The 19,685-nt window shown below is 37.3% G+C and overlaps 1 protein-coding gene across 1 annotated transcript in view; it reads left to right on the top strand.

The window, feature by feature from the left end:
- The window catches only part of KCNH5 (potassium voltage-gated channel subfamily H member 5), a gene marked incomplete at its 3' end in the record, with an annotated part of 258,189 nt that overhangs the window by 187,250 nt on the left and 51,254 nt on the right, over positions 1–19,685 (top strand). The window contains exon 10 of the mRNA XM_079769588.1: positions 11,249–11,445. Coding sequence (XP_079625714.1) covers positions 11,249–11,445 — 197 coding nt within the window. The remainder of the gene's footprint in view (positions 1–11,248; positions 11,446–19,685) is intronic.

The raw sequence follows: 19,685 nt of genomic DNA, 5'->3' as shown, positions 1-19,685 counted from the left end.
AGTGATCTTCCCAAGGCAGAAGTAAGCAGGAGAGGTAGGGAGCTGACCGAGGGGTTGCATAGGTCCGAGACCCAGGAAGACCCTGTCCTCTCTTTCAGTCTGTGATTGGATAATCTCTGGAGAGACAGGTGTGGAGACAGGCTTCGGGAGCTCCTCTCGGTGTGGAGCCTTCCTCCAGTCTAGGTTTAGAGGAGGGGTGATCAGAGGGGATTGCATGCTAGGATTGTGGACCCCTGGTGACTTTCTGCAGGAGAGGGGGGTGTGATGCTGCAAGACAGAGATGATTGCACTACATGCCTCAAAGAGTGAGTCTGCCGTGAGCCAGACCCACCCTTGTGTTCACACAGTCTGCAGCAGGCGTCCTCAAACTACGGCCTGCAGGCCACATGCGGGTGTTTTTGCCGTTTTGTTTTTTTTACTTCAAAATAAGATATGTGCAGTGTGCATAGGAATTTGTTCATAGTTTTTTTTTAAACTATAGTCCGGCCCTCCAACGGTCTGAGGGACAGTGAACTGGCCCCCTGTTTAAAAAGTTTGAGGACCCTTGGTCTGCAGGCTCCACCTTCCAGGCAGCCATAGCTGGGTACACACTGCTGCCTGCACTTCTGGAAGGGCCTGGAACCTGCTAGAAGGACCTTCCCTAACTCAGCAGCTTCTAGACTTGCAGATCATCACACTGGCTCCATTTCATGATATCTCAGTGTGGTTTCCATTGAAAATGCATGTTTTGTTTGCATTGATTTCAGAGAGAGGAAGGGAGAGGGAGAGAGATAAAAACATAAATAATCAGAGAGAATCATTGATCAGCTTCCTCCTGCACATCCCCTACTGGGGATTGAGCCTACAACCTGGGCATGTGCCCTGTGCAGGAATTGAACCATGACCTCCTGGTTCATGGGTCCACCCTCAACCACTGAGCAACATTGCATGTTTTCAGACTTTTCTAAATTAAAAAATACTTTATCTTACCATTAAAAATGAGGGGAGGGGTTTCTTTAATGGTCATGATTGCTTAATGTTTTAAGGAAGAAAGAGGAAAATAGTTACTCCTGACATTTTAATGACCATTCCTTTCCATCTCCTCCTGTTTTTTCTGCTCTTTCTCCTTCCTACTTCTCCCCTCCCCTTCCTCGTGTCCTTTGCCTCCACCTCCTCCTCCTTCTTCTTCTTCTAATATTTTGGTTGCTTATTTTTGGAGTAATTGCAAACTTAATGAAAAGTTCCAGAAATTACCAGGGTGCAAAGTTTGAGAAATATCTTTAGGTTTTATGCCTTATTAAGTAAGTTGGTTAGGTCTTCTATACATTTACTTTTTTCCTATTCTTGACTTATCCTTGATTGGGGAGTGGCATGCTAAAGTATCTTATTGTTAATGTGCCGTATCTATGTCTCCTTGTACCTCCTATAGTTTGTGCTTTGTAGTGATTGTTGCTGTGTTATTTGGTACACAGATATTCATAACTTTTTCATTGAAAATTGTGGGTTTGAACATTTAAATATGTCCTTTTTCATCTTGTCTAATGATTTTTTTTGTCTTGTAAGAATTAAACAGAAATACATTTGAGTACACTTGGAAAAATGAGAATTTGTCTAAGTTGGTCTGATAGGAGAAATGTGCAGGCCTTGCTCTCCCTAACACTGGTATTTTGCCGGTTGCAAGGAAGAGAAGGAAGGTCATTTTAAAATTAATTAACATCTCTGGATCCAAAAAACAGGTGCAGTTTTATTCTTTTGGATCCTTGCCTCTAAACAGTCTTTTGGTAGGTGCATAATTCTTTAGTGTGTCAAAAGTCCTATGGTGTTTAATGAATGAGTTCTGAAGCATAACTAATTAACAGAAAGATTAAAAATGTAGTCAACAAATACCTTCTTTTTTTTTTTTAACAATGAAGGATGGCTTCAAAATGTTTTTCTAAATAGGGCAAATGAAGATAATTGCAGTTTATATCTTTTTTCAACTTGAAGTTCTTTCAGTTCCTACACCTCCACTTTTTCTTGACCTTCCCACTTTTTATGAAACAAAGAATTCTAAATTCAGTTCATGATGCATGCATAATATTTTATATTCTTTCATATCTTCTTGCATGTTAGTTCCAACCCTATAATTACCTAATGTGAACAGATTTACGGGTATGGCTAAAATAGCCGAGTTCCTTCTAAGTGACTCAATGAGGTGTATTGTACCTTCTAGAGACTATGAAAATGGCATGGCATTTCCCCATTAACAATAGACCCAGATTCTAAGATATTTGTTTTGCTGCATTCACAGTTTGTCCTTTCTGTGTTTACTGATTATTAGAACCATATGATTGGAATCATTAATCTAAGACAGTCTGTATATAAGTATTTTAATTGTAACTTCAAATTCCCAAGAAAACTATGCTTGTTTATATACCGTTTGGATGGAAGGATTAGATGTTTTTATGCGGTTGAGGGGAAGGGAATAGGAGAAGAAGGAAAAGACAGGATGAAATGAACTTAATAGTGTAAAAAGGTAATTTCTAGTACCTGGATTAAGATTTCATTTTAATTAGAATCAGTCCATATCTTATCAATATTTGTGCATTATCAAGGAAAACTTATAAATTATGGTTCTCAGAATTAAATGTCTGCTCCTTATTTTAATTCCAAAAAGAAGAACATCTGAGATGTGAATGAATAATATTTTGCTATTTTGAGAACCTGTGAAAATGTGACTTTTATTCTGTGCCTAAGATTTCTTTCTGTATACTTGCTGTTAGAAGTGCTTCACACTTTAAATCCTTAAATGGGCATTTCCCAAGCCCTAGAAAATTATTTTTGCATCCACATTTCTATGTTTTGAGATGCTGAACTATGAACCGGGTAGGTTTGCTCTACATATTATGATGATGACTTTAGTTAAGTCAGACATTTTTATAAAGGGCAAACTAGTACTTGGTTTTAAATATGTATGCTTGTTTTTAAACTTTTCAAATTGTGCTTATAACATCATGACTCAAATTGTACATTCTAAAGATCCTCAGCCTACAGATTTCTGGACATAATCTGGTAGTTTAGATTCAACTTCAAACTTAACCTTACCATTCTTCAAAACGAAGTCTGTGTATTCCATCTCCTAGGTATCTCTTTATCCTATCTTTATAACCCTTCCCATAACCACTGCTCTTAAAATTTTGGTTCTGGGCTGTGCTTGCATCTGAAAGGCCTGTCTGCTTGCAATCTGTCATCATCTCCAACCTCCAGTTTTACGTTCTGCTGCCACTACAAGAATCTTTCTAAAATATAATTTATTGTGTCAGTTTTCTCAGTTGGATTGGCTTTTTAAGCAACTTGAGTATAAAATGTAACTGCTAGCATGCTTAAGTAAAATTTAAAGTTCATAAATACATTTTGATTTGCAATATTTCCTATCAAAACTTTTAAAGTATATTTATGAAAAATGCCCTTCAGGCCCCTTTGAAAGTCTGTCTGATTTGGATACCAATAATTATTGAGTACTCATTATTTTATATGCATTGTTACATCAAATCCTTTAATTCTGTGAAGAACACGTTTAATATAGTTATCTTATGGATGAAGAAACCAAAGCTCTGCAGTATCAGATGATTCACCCCAGGTTACAGCTAAAAACATAAGTGGTGAGCACAGGATTTGAACCCAGATATGTCTAACTCTATGTCCATTCTCTTAACCATCACATTACAAACATGATGCTTTCTTTAACAGGACTTTTTAAGTACCATTTTGAATTTATACAACTATTTTGCTTAATCTTGACAGAAAATAGAGGGCCTAGATTTTTACCAATTTGTTTCCTTTTATTAAAAAAAGGTTCTTCTAACAACACTATTAAGTACCATTCCAGTGTATATTATAAAAATTCTTTACCAAACATTACTTGAGTATAAGACCATTCATTAATCAGCTACTAAGTACATAAAAATATGGTCCTCTCCCTAGTGAAGGGTTTACTACCAGGCAAGTGTGTAGGACTGGGGAGACCTGACTTAGAGTGTGAGTCTCATGACCCCTCAGAACACAAGATGAGGATCCTAAGTTCCGTGAATGGGTTTTTCATCTGGTTCCTGGAAGAGTTCATATTTCATCTTGTCGGTAGGGATTAAAGTGGAAATGAAACTCTCAGGAATGCTCCAGGATTGCAAGAATGCCACAAACCTTTGCAGCTCTACCCCGTGAGTCTGTCCTGGTCTTGTGACTTGTCTCAGTTCTCATGCTGAGTCTTCCATTCTTCCTTTAAGTGCTGGTGTTCTGTGGTTAGGGCGGGACATCTTGGCCTGCTTTTCTCAGTGCTCTTTTGTTTACCTAAGGCCCTGACATCCACTTACAGAAAGCTTCATCTGCGTTTTCCCAGCCATACTTGTTCTAGTCGCCTCTCATCCACCATTATTTTTAATAGTTATGCTATATGTAATCATTGTCAGAGCATGTAGCCATACACACTATACTTTTAACCTTTATTTCGTCTTAGTCCTACAAATAAATATTAGTTATTGCTACCACTAGTCTTGGTGTCAATGTCCCTTTAGGTATTTTGATTGTCTGAAACATTTTTCACTAATAAAGTCCTTAGGAAAGATCTATGGGAACAATAATGAGTTCTTTTATGTTGGTGATAATGGTTTATGTCCTTTATACTTGAAAGTCAATTTTGCTGGATATGAAATTCTTGATTCACATTTCTTTCCTAGAGTATCTTAAAGAGATCACTCCCACTTCACTCAAATCAATAGGCATATTTTAGAGCTTTTCTTTACCACCATCATTTCTGTTGTATCTTCTTCTCTTTACCCTTGTTGTCACTGCCTTCACTCTTGATGAGGTGGTTGTGGAGATAAGGTGAAATTATATGTATGTAATCTGTGAAATGCAATATTATTGTTTCACAGTGAGGTAAATAGCCTTCCAACAGTGCTCCCTTCTCCACTCTTCGCCCTGTCGTTAGTTCTGTTCTCAAAGTACTGGACAGGTCATGACTCTCTTTAACTCAAAAACTTTTAGTGGTTTCCTCTTTAAAACAGGATTAAGCAGAATCTGCTGCATAGCATTCAAAGTTCTCACTATTGGGTCCCACTTTTTCCTTCTAGACTTGGCTCTATCTCTATGTCCTGTAGGTTTCTTGGATAGTGGGCTAACGTTGTTCATCACTCCCTGGGCAGATCGGGCTCATGCTATTTGTCAACCACAAATACTGCCCTTCCCCTTGAGGCTCAACTATGATTAAACTCAAACATGATATTATTTGTGAGTTCTTTCCTGAATCCCCTCAAGTCCAAAACAGTTTGTGTTTGTGTGCTTTGCCTATCCTGGTCCTATAGAACTCTCCCAACCTCCTGTTTTGTAAAATTTTCTGGCATGTCTCTTTTACTTAGAAAATTAAAGACTCTTAAGAGTAGGATTTTTATTTCTTGCATGTCTCTATCTCCACACAGCACACAGCCCATGTTCCAGTTTAAGGTTAGCATTAGGACACTGGTTGCATGAATTAAATGGGGTGAATAGGATAGCCATAATTTCTCCCATATGTGAAAGTTATAAGACTTTGTTATATAATATGAACATTATTATAGGCATCAACTCCAAATCTTTTCTTAGGAAAAGAAAACAGAAGAGTTTCAAGATGTAACTGTTTTTCAATTTAGTCTTTTTCTTGGACTTTTAAATAATATGCTATAACTTTCTTGATTTGGGCACATTTTGAGGTTTATATATATATAACTAATTTGTTCTTAACACTAATAGGTGCCAAATTTAGGATTACCAGCCTGTGTGTTACCATATAATCTAACTTCTTAAAGGTGGTTACCATCATCCCATACGTTTAAGGGTACTCTCAATTTTTACAACTACTTAATAAGAGCTACTTGGCTCATTCTTTGTGTATGAGAATAAAAATCTATAAGCTTCGCTAGTTTTTTTTTTTCTTAGTAGATAAGAATTTTTTTACTTATCTAAAAGTACCTACAAGTTTGCATTCAATATAATTTTTCAACAGAATGACTTTGGACTTTAATCATTGAGGATTGGCAGGCATCAACTATAAATGTTTTAAAAGATTCTGTTCTAACTAGAGGCCCAGTGCATGGGATACGTGCACTGGTTGGGGGGGTGTGGTTTGCGGGGATCATCTTGCTGTGGGAGTGCTGCTCATCCTGGTCAGCCAAGTGGCTGTGGACCCGCCCTCTGAGTGGCTGCTCCTGCTGTGGGAGCACCACTCATCCTGGTCAGCTGAGCAGCGCTCCCACTGTGGGAGCACACTGACCACTAGGGGCAGCTCCTGTGTTGACTGTCTGCCCCCTGGTGGTCAGTGCTCATCATAGCAACTGGTCAACCAGTCGTTCTGGTCATCCCACCATTCAGTCGCTGGGCTTTTATTATATAGGATAAATCTATATAGTTTTGAAATTTTAATACTCATCATCTTATTTCTGTTATTTTCCTTGAAAATATTACTTTATGGTACTTGCTGTTTGTAAATACTCAAAGTTCTTAAAATTGTATAATTTAAAAACTCATACTGTTTATTTATAAATGACTATATTTTGTGCATATGTATTTATAATATACTTTATGAGCCTACTGCAATAATCAATTAAAGTGAAGGGTTGTCTAATAAATGAAATGGATTAAGTTCATTCTAGAGAAGAATCACCAAAATAGAGCTATCACTATACCCCTCAGCCCCCCCCACACACACACACACTCACTAAGTAAACTTCAAATGCTATATTTTTAGGGATTTGTTGGCTATATTAGAAAGCTGTATCCACTGATAACTAACAGATAGTTTGTATGCATTTATTTATCCACGTCACTAACTCACCAAATGATATGTTCCATATTTTAAAAAATACTCTGGCTGTAAAACCAGTACCTCAGGAGCCCATAATCCCCAAGCATACCATGATCTGTATTAATCCTTTAACTATTTTGTAACTCTGTCTCTATTTTGTCTTCAAATTTTTCAGTTTCCCACTCTATGAATGTTTCACATTTGCTTCTATTTTACAGTCCTGTGTTTTCTGTGGTTTAGAAGTTAACTACTTCATTAGACTTAATGCAAAGAACTGAGAAAATATAAATAGACCAAACAACAACTTTCATGTTGAGTGTGAGCTTTTCTACTAATTTTAGGGCTTTGAGGGAAGGTTCATTTTCTCAAGCTCTAAAATGTTTATAGCTAAGACTACTTACATTAAGTGGGAGCTGACCTAAAAACTAGCATCAGATATTCTGCACTCATCAAGATGAACAGTAGTTCCCAGCCCTGGAAATGTGCAAAATCTTTGTAATGAAGAGATGGGTACTTCTCTGTTGGATATTCCATACATAATCTCATATCTCCACAACCTGTGGCTTCTACAGATCACTCAGTGTAAATGTGCATAATATTTCTTGAATAACTGTGAATTGAGTGACTATTAGGTGATAGAGATAACTGGATAAGCACATTTTGAAATGGTTGATTAATTTCCAATTGATATATTGTGTATGACAATGGAAATTCTCTGTTATAAAATAATTAGTATTTCTTACTATGTAATGCCAGTTCTGATGTTGGGAGCAGCGTTATCCACATTTGTTAATTTTGCTATTTTCCTATAAACTTTAGAGGGGAGAACAGGGGGTAAGTTTTACTTTGATTGAGTCAGTTAACTTTTCTGTTTCTTTTCAAACTTGTAATAGGATTTGGAATTGAGGCCATAGATTTTAAAGTTCGTGTGTATGTGTGTGTGTGTGTGTGTGTGTGTGTGTGTGTGTGTGTGTGTGTGTTGACAAGGAGACACTGACAAAATATTACCTTGAAAATATAATTTGATGATTTGAGTTGACTCACTATAGAATTATAGATGTAGAGAAACTTTAAGCGTTATTCTTTGTCTATCTGGTTCCCTTTATAGTCAAAGGAACAGATGATGATCCAGGTTCAGTAACCTGATGTAAGCCACACTTAGAGGCAGAGCCTCAATTCTACCTCCAATCTTGCATTTCCCAGTTTTTTTCTCCCCTTCTCTACTTTTCTAATGTATATTTTTTCTTTAATAAATATTTGTTGAGCTCTTGAACTGTTCTAGGCATTGAGGTTAATGACAGTGGTCAAAATAGAGGAAATTCCCTGCCCTCATGAGTTTATAGTCTAGTTTAATTCTGTTCATTCCACATCATGGCTTTTTATTTATCTAAGATACTAAAAATATAAATTATTCAAATTTACAATTTTTGATAGAAATATGGTAAGGGTTTTTATTTCATTAGTTAGGTAAAATAAAATATGTAACAGACTTTTGAATGCTTCCATAATTAAAAATAGCAAGGGGAAATTTATTTATATATTGAGTATATTTTACCTATTGATGATGTACTTATCATCAATGAATATTTATTTATTATTTCATAGGTTTATGTACATATTTTATTAATTTAGTTTTATTTAAAAGTGTAAGGAAAAACATCTGTGAAAATAGTTTGCTATTTTTAAATTAAGCAGACTTATTAAAGAACATTTTGGAAAACATAAAGTAGAAAAAAAATTACATCATTTGAAGCCGATTGCTGTAATTATTTAAATACATTCTCTTTTAGTCTTTTATCCCTTTTGATTAACACAATTTGTCAATTGACAAATTAATAGCAACATAATATACTATACAGAACAACATAGAATAATAAAATGCAATATACTTTGGTTTTATCAAGATTATTTTTCTTCAAGGAATTAAGAGGTAGATAATTCATTCACAATTCATTTAGTCTTCAAGTTTCATTTTTATGTACTTTATGATAGCTGTGATCATAATCATATATTTCTTTTTATCTTTTTAAAAATTTTATCACTAGAAGATAAGCATTTTTTTGCATTTATTTAAAAAACTAGTTTTAATTCTGTATGAATTGATGATAGGTAGTTAGACAAATTTCCATTGTTATTGGACATTTATTTATTTACTTATGCCAATCTGGATTGTGCTTAATAATACTACAGTGAATATTACATGTGTTGGTTCTCAATCTCTTGATTTATTTCCAGAGTGAAATTTGTAATAAGTAAAAGGCATTGATTATTATTATGGTTACTATACATAAAAATCAAATAGTTGAAAACCAATGAGCACTTATAAATGGGTGAGAGGTTGTATTATGAGTTACCATTTGAGAACTGGTCACAGAAATGAAACATAAGAAAATATAACCCTTTTCTATCTCTTCAAACACCCCTAGTCCCCCATATAGTAAGAGTAACAATGATGATAGAGGAAAAGAAATAAGAGGTAAATCAAAGCAGCCCTTTAAAAGCCCTGTTATTTTCATAGCACCAGGGACTCCGATAATATAACAGCTGTCAATCTCTTCTGTTAAAAAAATAATACTTATCAATTATAAGATTAAATGAAATCTACCCATTATCCCATAATGCAGAGAGAATCTACCATTTTAATGCATTTGCTTGGTGCATGTGCGTGTTTCTGGCAGGTGGGATAAATGTATAAAATGAGGTCATACTATGTGTATGACTTAATATCCTGCTTTTATTATTTTACATAATGTGAACACCTCTCTGTTGCCTTTTTTCAATTTATTTAGTGGCTGCATAATATTCCATAATTTATTTATTCATTTATATTTGTCTTATTTCTACCTTTTTTGGATATAGTAAATATTAATGAACATTTTTAAGTAAATTGGTAGTTCTAATAATGTAATTAGAATAAATACATATAATTGGAATTACTAATTTAAAGAGAATGCCATTTCTGAAATTTATCTGTGTAAGTGGAGGTAGGGTTTATCTTTTAAATTTTTGTACCAAGTCTCCTTTAGGTTATTACGATGCTCTGTAGCCTTTGACACATTATTTGGGTCTCAGATCTATAATTATTCATTTTTTTGACAAATTTATGGCTATCAGACAGTAGTTGAGTTGTCAGTGTCACTAATTAAAAGGAATTTTTGAGGGTTCAGAAACAAATGAAATTCTCAATATTAAATAAATATCCATTATGCTTATTTTGTGCTGACCATATGATTACATGGTGATTTTCATTACCTCCTCAATAATATAAGTGTTTTTTTTGTTTTGTTTTGTTTTTTTATCTGAGAATGCTTTAGTGCCTTGTAATTCTCTAGGGATTTCCAAACTGCATGTGTGGGCAAAGAATCTATAATCTCTCTCACTCATGCTCTCTCTCTCTCTCTCTCTCTCTCTCTCTCTCTCTCTCACACACACACACACACACACACACACACACACACACACTCACACTCTTCTATGGTTACATGTTATTTTTTTCTTGCTGTTGGTCTGGCTGGCCTGACTTTAATCTTCGGGATGAGAACAAATATTTGCAGAAAGAGTAAGTCATTGGCAGACTACCTGTAAGAAGATTTTCCCACCTGCCTATGCCAGGGGCTCTTACGGAGCTGCCTCAACAGGAAGGGCAACTAAGTACTCTCGATTCGGGATGATGAATTGTTGAGTTGAGGTCACCAATTGGAATGAACTCTGAAGTGAGTAGTAGATTTGTATGTGATTGCTAGAGTTTTAAAGAGACATCCACATTTGACTACAGTAGGGCAGTCTTCATGAAACTGTTCATGGCATAACACATCTGGGTCTCCACGATTTACCCAACTCAGTTCCTTAGGCTCTGTAATTGTGTATGGGAGCTCTCTGGGCTGTGCCCTGAAGACTTGTACAGTATAAGTTTGGCTTGGTGGAGGGAGGAGAGCCTCCTTGGAGAATAAGTCGTCGTAAGTTTTAGTGTGCCCGGAGCACAAAGCTTAGTTGCTGAATAATGTATGTTTAATATATGTTGAATCAGTTCCAGATTTATAAAGGCTATAACAGTAGATCTTGTATATTTTATTTTAGTGTCATATGTACCAGAAGGGACAGAAGAAGGGATGAAACTAAAAAAAAATCTCTCTTGCTCCTTTTGGTCAGAATGGGATAAGTGAAGGTGGCAAAAGATAATGAAACTTTGTTAAAATGAGGTTTTTGGTTTCTCCATCTGATCTCACTTATTCATATCACTCCAGATTTCCATCAAGAACTGAATTCAGGGTGAATGCTTCATATATTCTGTAAACGTGTTGTAAATTGTTATACTAGTATGTGTACAGATGGGGTCCCACACTCAGGCTTGAAATTATCCTAGGAGATCAATACATATATGAAACGGAATAAAAATAGTAGTTAGGATAGGAACTAATGTAGGTGCTTGAATACATATCTTATACTATTTTTCAGGGAAAGGTGATGTATTTGGAGACATCTTCTGGAAGGAAACCACCCTCGCTCACGCGTGTGCCAATGTCCGGGCGCTGACATACTGTGACCTCCACATCATCAAGCGAGAAGCCTTGCTCAAAGTCCTGGACTTTTACACGGCGTTTGCAAACTCATTCTCAAGGAATCTCACTCTTACTTGCAATCTAAGGAAACGGGTATGTTATCTGGATCCACTTCCCCTTTTATTATCCAGAGGGTTACTATGTCATGCTTTATTAGTGGAGGGTTGGAAAGTTATTTAATTTTCAGGAGTACATCCAAGCAATGTGAAGTAACATCATTTTCTTTCCCTTTATTTATATTTTGTTTACTTTTTAAGGGGGAAATAGCACCTGAATATATGGATAAAGATTTGAATCATTGCAATTTAAGATGTAAAATGAAAAATAGGCTTGAGGAAAAGCAACCAGCTATACTATAATTAGTTCTCAGGGTTTATAAAACTGCTAAAAATTACTATTAGTGTCTCTTTCTCTATTATGTGAATTTTTTAAAGCTGGTAAAATTAATCAAACTGGTTGTATATTATATACTTTTGATTCATTTTAAATTTTTTATTGAGAGAGAAAGAGAGAGAGAGAGAGAGAGAGAGAGAGAGAGAGAGAGAGAGAGAACATTCATTGGTTGCTTCTTATATGTGCCCTGACTGGAGATTGAACCTGCAAACTTGGTGTTATTGGGACAACACTCTCACCAACTGAGCTACCTGGCCAGGGCCCGATTCACTCTAAAACTTCCTTCTCCGTTAATTCTTATTCCCTATTAATTCTTTCCAAGCATACTATCTCAAAAAATAATTAACCACACTGACATGTCCTACAAATAGGTATAGGGATTTTTTTACTTTGCACTGCTAATGCAAATATAATCTTCATTGCCATTTTATTTTTTTATTGATGGCGTGACACAGATTTAATTTGCATAAAGAAATCTCCTAGCTCTGATTTGTAGGTCTTTGGACATTAGATAGCGCTCTTTTATTGCCAAGGATGATATACACATTTGAATAACTGCACGGAAGGAATTTCATATAAAATGATTGGCTGTCTACTGTGGTAAAATATTTTGAAATAACAAGCCTTCCCTTCTACCCCATTAAACTGAACCTTCCCTGTAGTTAACATGGAGGAAAAAAGTCAATCCAAGAGACAAATTAACTTCTCTACCGTAGGAACAGAGAAATGACAATAAGCAAATCAATGTAATTCCCTACTCCGGGTTCTAAAGGAGGATAAGGCTGCAGCAGTCATATTCATACTAGCTGTGTCACAATATTTTGTTCTGTTCTTGAATAGCATTTTTGGTCTCTATTTTTGTTAACAAATAGTTATTGAGCATCCACAGCCTGCAAGACAAAATGTAAAGAGCTGTCGGCAGCACAAAGACTAAATACAGAGTCTTTACGTCAAGCAGCCTACAGTCAATTGCGAATATTATGTGAAACACAATTATTGGGAAACGTATATTTGTGCAAGTAATTGAAAGTTAAGGTGGTGATAAATGTGGAAGAGGAGCGCCATATATAAAGTAAGGGTTGCTTATTTGTTAGGGAGCTCTGAATCCCTTTAAGTATTAATCAAAACTGTCTCCTTTGGTGTATGCTCTACCTTCTCCAATGACAGATTCCTTCTCTACAAGGCAGTCTGTTAGATATTTGAAGCTCTTATATTTTAAGTCTTTTACAATCTAAATTTTGCCAGTTTTGGAATCTTTTCACTTACTGCAAGGTTATCAAAACTCCTATCTGTGCTGTCCCAGTCCTTGTTACGGTGATCTTATTTGTCACTGTCCTCCTGAAAGCATGTTGTTTACACAGAATCTCATCTGATGTTTATCATATTCCTGTGGGGAAAAAGGGCCGTTATTTTCTCTTCAAAACACACAAGGAAGGAAACTCAGCCCCAGAGGGATTAATAGCTAATCACCAATTGGTATTTTTACAATGCAAGGTCTCATAGACAGATAATTAAGAACTCACCAAGAGAAAATAAATTTTGGTTCTTCAAAATGAATTCATCCCAAAGCTCTATTGCCCCTTTTTCTCTTTCATACATCTGAGCATGTGCGCGCACACACACACACACACGCACACACACACACACACGCACACACACACACGTGCAACACTCACACTCACGTACACGTGTGTACACACACACACACACACACACACACACACACGTTGTAAGAGTTGAGTGCACATACCAGCATGATTGCCTCTGATAGGAAGAGAAGCTAGAGACAAAATCAAGTAGTTTTTGTAAGGAGATCTGAGAAAATACACTCCAGTGATTCATGAGAATAGCTACCATTTTGAGAGCCTATTTTATAGCCAGGTACTTCAACATATTTTATATATAATAACTCACCTTATTAAATGTCAACTACCCACAGACAAGAAAACCCTGTATAATCTATTTTGTCGATGAGGAAGTTGACACACTCTCAGCAATTTACAGTTTCTCATTCGCTCAATCATTCCCAAATGAGCTACTAATAAAAATTATTTTATTCTTACTGCTATTATTGTAAGGATTCTTGCAATTAACATTTGCTGTGAATTGTATAATAAAACTATATCTTTAGTGTGCTACTAACATCTCAGAACTGTCTTAACCATACTTAAAGGTGTGTTCCTAGTAGATTGGGGGATCCGATTTTGAGAGCCCTGATTTAGAACCATCATTGGGTACAGTTTAGGCCACATGAGCAGATCCAGTGGCTGAGTGAGCGGCTTGTATGGTGTGCAGTTCTCGGTGGCTGCCATAGGGAGGCATGCCACAGTGCTTTAGCAGCTTGCCTTTATCCCCATTAAGAAACAATAATATTTTTGTTTTGCAAATATAGCTCTCACCTAACATCCGTAAAGCCCCTTTATATAAAACTGGTAATTTCATCCAACAACCAGCGCAGGCGTTGGCAACTTTTTCTTTCAAAGACCAGAAAGTTGATGTTTTAGGATTTGAGAGCCATTTGGTCTGTGTCTCACTACTCACTGTTGCCACTGCAGAGTGACAGCAGCTGCCTTAGCTTGGGCAGCCATCACAAAGTACCACAGACTGTGGGGCTTGAACAGCAGGAATTTAGAAATTTATTTCACACAGCTTGGCCCCTGTAAGCTACCTTTCTCTGGAATGCCAAAACGGTGTTTATTAACCTAAGGACCAGCCCTTCTGAATGGGTCTGAGAAGGCAAGCGGCGCACCCAGTACAGGTGATAACTAAATTTTAAAGGATTCTAATCGGACTTTTAAAGCAGTTTTTGCACTCAGTGCCTTTTACCATTTATGTAAAAGGAGTTAACACAGCAGGCGTGACTGCTGTACTTTGAAAGACCTGCTTGTGCCGTGGGCCCTTGGCTGGCATCTGGAAACTTGAATTTCAAGAGGGTTCCCAACACTGAGAAGAGTGGCTCACTGTGGCCACACTCTTTATTCAAACAGTGTGGTTTATGCTAACCATTTACTTCCAGGAGTCTGGATTTGGTGTGTGCCAGGCATGTGACCAGCTTCCAATAATAATGCTGGGCACCATGTCCCTAGTGAGCCTCGCTGGTGGCAGCTTTCCCAAGTGTTGTCAGGACTTGTTGCTGAAGGAATTAGACAGAGGACCTTTGGAAACTTGTGCTTAGCGGCCCCTGGACGTCACCCACCCACTGTTTCCCTTTGCTAGTTTGCTTTGTATCCGTATGCTGTAGGAAGCCAACGCCGTGACTATATACTAAATTCTGTGAGTCCTCTTAGCACATCATCCGACCTGGGTGTGGTCTTAAGGACCACCAATGCACCATTTATAAAGGTTGATGAGAAATCTGTATTCTCATAAAATCTGCAGATATCTTGGTAATTTCACTATAACCGTTACCCCATAAAAGATGCTGACACCTACTGACAGTATGCTTTGTGAGTGTAGAAGAAAAAAGTATTTTAAAATTGGTGGGTATACTTGTCCACGAGGCTGTCAGGAATATTCCATTTCTTTGAAACCTAAAATAAATGCTACATTAGCACTTCTAACAACATTAAATGTGGCTGGGAATTTTTATTATTTCTAAGTATTTTCTCCACTTTCAAAATAGCCAGAACATATTTTCCTCCAGATTGACTGTTTAAATAGGATGAGTGAAGAGTTTTATTTGTTAGTTTCTGTACCTCTTCTGGTGAGACACTTTGATAAAGTGTGGCACAGAGAGTATTGGCTGGCTCAGTATATGTTCAGTATACAACCATCATGCTCCTACTGCGTTACTATGGGGTAAGGGAGGTAAAAGGCCAAGTGCCTGCTCTTCAGGAGCCTGCAATCTAGTGAGGGAGTCAGGTGAATACATCATACTAGAGTCAGATAGGTGCTATGAGAGGGCTACCCTCAGGGCACCAAGGGGGCATAGAGGAGATTAATCTAATTCATCCCAGGAAATAGGCAGGGATTCCAGGAGGTGATGCAATGCTGGAGTTAGAATTTTATTTCAAACAGAGAAATCTTCTAGAGCAAGGAAGGATCTTGCAGATTGTCTAGTTCCAATCTATTTTCTTTAAAGATGAGAAAACTGAGACCCAGAGAATTGCATGATTTGCTCAAGTTCACTTAGGTCAGTGGTCGGCAAACTGCGGCTCGAGAGCCACATGCGGCTCTTTGGCCCCTTGAGTGTGGCTCTTCCACAGAATACCATGGCCTGGGCGAGTCTATTTTGAAGAAGTGGCGTTAGAAGAGGTTTAAGTTTAAAAAATTTGGCTCTCAAAAGAAATTTCAATCGTTGTTCTGTTGATATTTGGCTCTGTTGACTAATGAGTTTGCTGACCACTGACTTAGGTAATTAGCGGCAGAGGTGGGACTGGAATCCCCACTGGTGCACAAATTCATGCTGGCTGTATTTCTGCTGTTCAGCCCAGATTAGAAGCCTTATGTAGAAAATTAGGAGTAAAATGCAATTCTGAATTGTGTTCATTTTTAATAGGGAAGAAGGACGGTATATGGTATGAGTTTGTATGAGATTAATAGTTTGAATTTAGTGTTTTTCACACTGCTTCAGAGTAAAACTAATAGTGGAGCCACAAAAGAAAGCTATACGTAGTGTTCAGAGTGCTAATCAAGACTCCCAGGCTCAGCATGAGCCATTGTATATGGTATGGCCACAGCAGGTATGTCACTTGCGTTGTGAAGGGTCTTGTTTTAGTAAAAGCATGTAACTTACATATAGTATTGTTCAAGTGATGTTGCTGAATATGGAAAATCTGGCTTTGCTGATATTACTGTGTTCTGATGTACTCCTTGCTAATAGTTTTAAGAGCTATTCTGGCTGCTGTACCACCTAGTATAAGCATCTATAAAAAGAAATTTTCTCACATTAAACAAGACCCCTACTTTTTCATCTTTGTACTTTGTTATTTTTTAAGAGGTTAGCACTTTCACATTAGAAATTATGAAAAAAAATATTGGCAAGTTTACTGCCAAATGTAGCAATTATGAATACTAAAATTTTGTTAAGTTTTTTAAAAGGGAAAAATAAAGGAAGGAAGAAAGAAAAGAAAAACAAGTATTTTCATGTAGAGTTGGGAAAATCTGAAACCTGGTTGATAACAGGAAAAGGCATGGAATGAGCTGGTGCTGAGAACAATTCTTTGTTAGAAATGAGAATTATGATTATTATATGGCCAATTCCAAAAACTCAAATAAATATATTGATAACTGAAATTTGAAAAATTATAAAGATTGAACATGTCAGTATAGGCTAAAATCCTATATAATAAAAGCCTAATATGCTAAGTGTCCGGTTGACTGGCCAGCTGTTCAACCAATTAAAGCATAATATGCTAATAATATGCTAAGGCTGCTCAACTGCTCGCTATGATGTGCAGTGACCATCAGGGGGCAGACAGTGGACCAGTTGACCAGTTGCTATGACAGCCACTGACCACCAGGAGGCAGACACTCCTACTGGTAGGTTAGCTTGCTACTGAAGTCTGGCCGATCGGGACTGAGCAAGATGGGCTAGACATGCCCTGGAGCCCTCCCGCAGTCCCTTTCTGGCTGGCCAACCTCCCGTGTCCCTCCCCAGCCCCGATAGTACACTGGTGAGGTCCCTCAGCCTGGCCTGCATCCTCTCGCAATCAGGGACCCCTTGGGGGAGGATGTCGAAGAGCGGTTTTGGCCTGATCCCACAGGCCAGGCTGAGGGACCCCACTGGTTCACAAATTCATGCACTGGGCCTCTCGTTGCATAATAGAACAGGTTTCCCTTTTGAAGACCATATCCATTGTGTTAGTGAGTGTAAACCTTTCTTGTGGTCACGGCCTGACCATGATTGGCCATGGTCTTCATTCCATGGGTTCCCTGAATTTGTTGCTGATGTAATCAAAATTTTGTAGTCAAATAGCTCCAGAGAACATGTTTCTAGTACATCTACTGTTGTCATGGAGTGGAACCCACTGGACCTTGATCAAAAGTGATCCCAAACTGACACTTGCCCTTTAGTTGTGGTCTCAAAGAAAGGTCTCTATTTTTGCTTCAAAGACCCATCTTGCTTCTGGTTTATACTCATTTTTATTGATCATCTCTATATCCCTTAGTTCAAGACATAGGCTAATCTGGGATCTTTCAACAATATTAATTTAATCCTTGTATTAGTCTGCTCAGACTTATATAACAAAATAACACAGACTAGGTGGTTAAACAGAAATTTATTTTTCTCACAGTCTGAAGGGTAGAAGTCCAAAATCAAGGTGCAGGCAGGGTTGATATCTGGTGAAGACTCCCTTTGTGTTGCAGATGACTGATTGCCTTCTCACTGGGAGCTCACTTGGCCTGTCCTCTGTGCGTGCACATGGAGAAAAAGAATGAACTTCCTGGTATTTCTTCCTTTAAGTTCACTAATCTTATTGGACCAAGGCCCTACTCTTTTGACTTTATTTAACCTTAATGTCTTCCTTAAAGGCCCTATCTCCAAATACACTTACACTGGGGGGCTTAGGGTTTCAACATATGGATTTGGTGGGGAGGACAAAAACATTCAGTCAATAACAACCCCATTTGTTGTTTGTTTTAAAATTTAAAATCAAGACAGCTGAAATGGGTCTGCTTTGTTGGGGATGTACAGTAGCATCAGCATTCAGTATTGATTTTTTTTAACTTCTGGGCAATGCTTAATTATCAAGACTAGCAAAATGTTCTTGCACTCCTACAGTGATTTAAGAAAATATTCTCATTTAAACTTAAAAAAAAATTCCCCAGAATAATTAATACAAATGGAAAATTTGTAAAACAGAACAGAGAGGTACTTGCAGCATCTCTTTTAACCCATAAAGCCAGAGTCCTTTCCCACAGATGACACTGTTCTTAAGTAGAGAGCAGTTGAACCCAGCTGGCAATTTTATAGCTAAGTATAGCACCAATCCTGTATTCTAATGTTCCAGGAGTAAGAAATAGTGGTTCAGCCCTAACTGGTTTGGCTCAGTGGATAGAGCGTCGGCCTGCAGACTGAAAGGTCCTAGGTTCGATTCTAGTCAAGGGCATGTACCTTGGTTGCAGGCACATCCCCAGTAGGAGGTGTGCAAGAGGCAGCTGATCGATGTTTCTCTCTCATTGATGTTTCTAGCTCTCTATCCCTCTCCCTTCCTCTCTGTAAAAAGCAATAAAATATATTTTAAAAAAAGAAATAGCGGTTCAGGCTCACTCTTGCATTAGAACAAGCTAGCACTCAGTAACTGTTTTTCTTTCTAGAAAGCATTTTTATCATGGGGAATCTAGCAGCACAAAATACCTTTTTTTTTTTCCTGTGAGCAATGAAGCATCTCTATAGCAATTACCTTTTGTGGATGGAAAACACATGGAATTGAATATGAAACAGGCCTAGAGGGCTTGTTAGATGTACATGTGTTGCAGTCAGCATGTATTTCAGTACTGGCATCTTGAAAGAAATGATCTAGGAATGTAATAATGGGTGTTCTGACTTCACTAATTTCCTTTCTTCCCCCCGATGCCCACACTGATATATCAGTTAAGAAAAAAATGGGAGTATACTCCTTCCAGAAATCCATAATTTTTTAATCCCATGAAAAAGAAATCACTTACTAAAACATTGTCCACAGTTGGGACAAATGACAGTATGGTTTCCGTAAAACTGCGTAGTCCACGGTATCTATGCTTACTTTTCTCACAGCATTGATTGTGGTGCCATGGTTTCCTATTTTTCACCTAAACAAAGAGCCCCATGAAGTAGGAATTTCCTGTGATCCTGTTATTGCAATAAGCAGAAGTGCTTGCTATAATTGAGTGAATATGTCAGTGAATGAATGAAATGTGAACAGACATGCCACCCAGCCCAGCTTTTATCAATACTGACTAGAATAATCACTATCCTCCAGAAAAACAAATGATACCCTTAACAACATTGGCAAAGA

This window comes from Cnephaeus nilssonii, assembly GCF_951640355.1.
Source record: "Cnephaeus nilssonii genome assembly, chromosome: 4".
Classification (NCBI taxonomy): domain Eukaryota; kingdom Metazoa; phylum Chordata; class Mammalia; order Chiroptera; family Vespertilionidae; genus Cnephaeus; species Cnephaeus nilssonii.
The sequence above is the reverse complement of the archived record's forward strand: the minus strand, read 5'-3'. Positions and strand labels throughout refer to the sequence as shown.